Source organism: Sinocyclocheilus grahami, unplaced genomic scaffold, assembly GCF_001515645.1.
Source record: "Sinocyclocheilus grahami isolate Dianchi unplaced genomic scaffold, SAMN03320097.WGS_v1.1 scaffold3620.1, whole genome shotgun sequence".
Lineage (NCBI taxonomy): Eukaryota > Metazoa > Chordata > Actinopteri > Cypriniformes > Cyprinidae > Sinocyclocheilus > Sinocyclocheilus grahami.
The window spans coordinates 12,326-13,809 of record NW_015508713.1 but is presented as its reverse complement, the minus strand read 5'-3'; the positions used below and the strand labels follow the sequence as shown (position 1 = coordinate 13,809).

The following is a 1,484-nucleotide window of genomic DNA, read 5'->3' as shown; positions in this document are numbered from 1 at the left end:
TGTGTGTGTGTGTGTGTGTGTGTGTGTGTGTCGATGCAGGAACGGTGTTGTTCTATCAGCCGGGTTTGCTGTACGGTGGCTCCGTGGAGCACGAGTGTAACATCCAGCGCTCTGTGGGTTATTATCTGGAGGCTCTGCTCATGCTGGCTCCGTTCATGAAGACACCGCTCAGAGCCGTGCTGAAGGGCGTCACCAACGACCCCGCCGACCCATCGGTGAGTTTCTGACGATTATACCATGGTGCCAATTAGGGATGTAACGATTAACCGCGAGCTGGTTGAAAATCGATTAAAATATGTGACGATTCGATTCGGTTGAGAACATACTAAACAAATCACGATTCAGTTAGGGGTAGTTAATATGAATGCATGTCCCCTTACTGTCTTTAGAAAAGCTTAGATGGTATTTTCTCTTTTCCTCTTGCCTCTGTATAATGCATATTAAAGTTCATAAGTGCAGCGCTGCTTTGTTTACAGCGGAAACCAAGGAAAGGCTTTAAGCGCCACCTGCTGGCAGAGAGTGCATCTGCGTCTCGTTCAGCTCGTCTGCTGTTTGTTTCATGCAGATATTTTTTATGTATAGTTTCACCAAACTGAAGTCAAACCATTCTGTTTTTGCTTCAAATTTCAAAATTCAAAATCTAATTTAGATTAAAAACTGCTCGTGTTGCATGTATGCAGCATCTTTGTTTGGATCATGATTAAAATGCAGTGGTTGCCTCTAAGACATTTATTTTATTTGTGTTATTTACATTTACATTATATTTAAATTTTGTTATTTAGCTGATGCTTTTATCCAAAGCCACTTACAAATGAGGATAATAAGCAATCAAAACCAACAAAAGAGCAATAATATACAAGAGCTATATTATTATAGTGTTCTATTTCAATTTCACAAAGAAACGTGCAGCATTTTGGCCAAGCAATAATAAAAGGACACATTAAATGTATAATTTGTCTTAAAGGAACACTCCACTATTTTTGAAAATAGGCTCATTTTCCAGCTCCCCTAGAGTTACACAGGTGAGTTTTACCGTTTTCGAATCCATTCAGTCGATCTCCGGGTCTGGCGGTAGCACTTTTAGCTTAGCTTAGCATAGATCATTGAATCGGATTAGACCGTTAGCATCTCGCTCAAAAATGACCAAAGAGTTTCGATATTTTTCCTATTTAAAACTTGACTCTTCTGTAGTTACATCGTGTACTAAGACCGACGGAAAATGAAAAGTTGTGATTTTCTAGGCCGATATGGCTAGGGACTATACTCTCATTCCGGCGTAATAATCAAGGAACTTTGCTGCCGTACCATGGGTGCAGCAGGCGCAATGATATTACGCAGCGCCTGAAAATAGACTTATTGGAAGTTACCTAGCTGGGACTATTTTCAGGCGCTGCGTAATATGAGTGTATAGTATATTTTCATTTTCCGTCGGTCTTAGTAGGTCATTTTTGAGCGAGATGCTAACGGTCTAATCCGATTCAATG

The 1,484-nt window shown here is 40.4% G+C and overlaps 1 protein-coding gene across 1 annotated transcript in view; it reads left to right on the top strand.

The window, feature by feature from the left end:
- LOC107576386 (RNA 3'-terminal phosphate cyclase-like protein) overlaps positions 1-1,484 on the top strand; it is a gene marked incomplete at its 3' end in the record, with an annotated part of 15,545 nt that overhangs the window by 2,126 nt on the left and 11,935 nt on the right. The window contains exon 2 of the mRNA XM_016262573.1: positions 40-215. Coding sequence (XP_016118059.1) covers positions 40-215 — 176 coding nt within the window. The remainder of the gene's footprint in view (positions 1-39; positions 216-1,484) is intronic.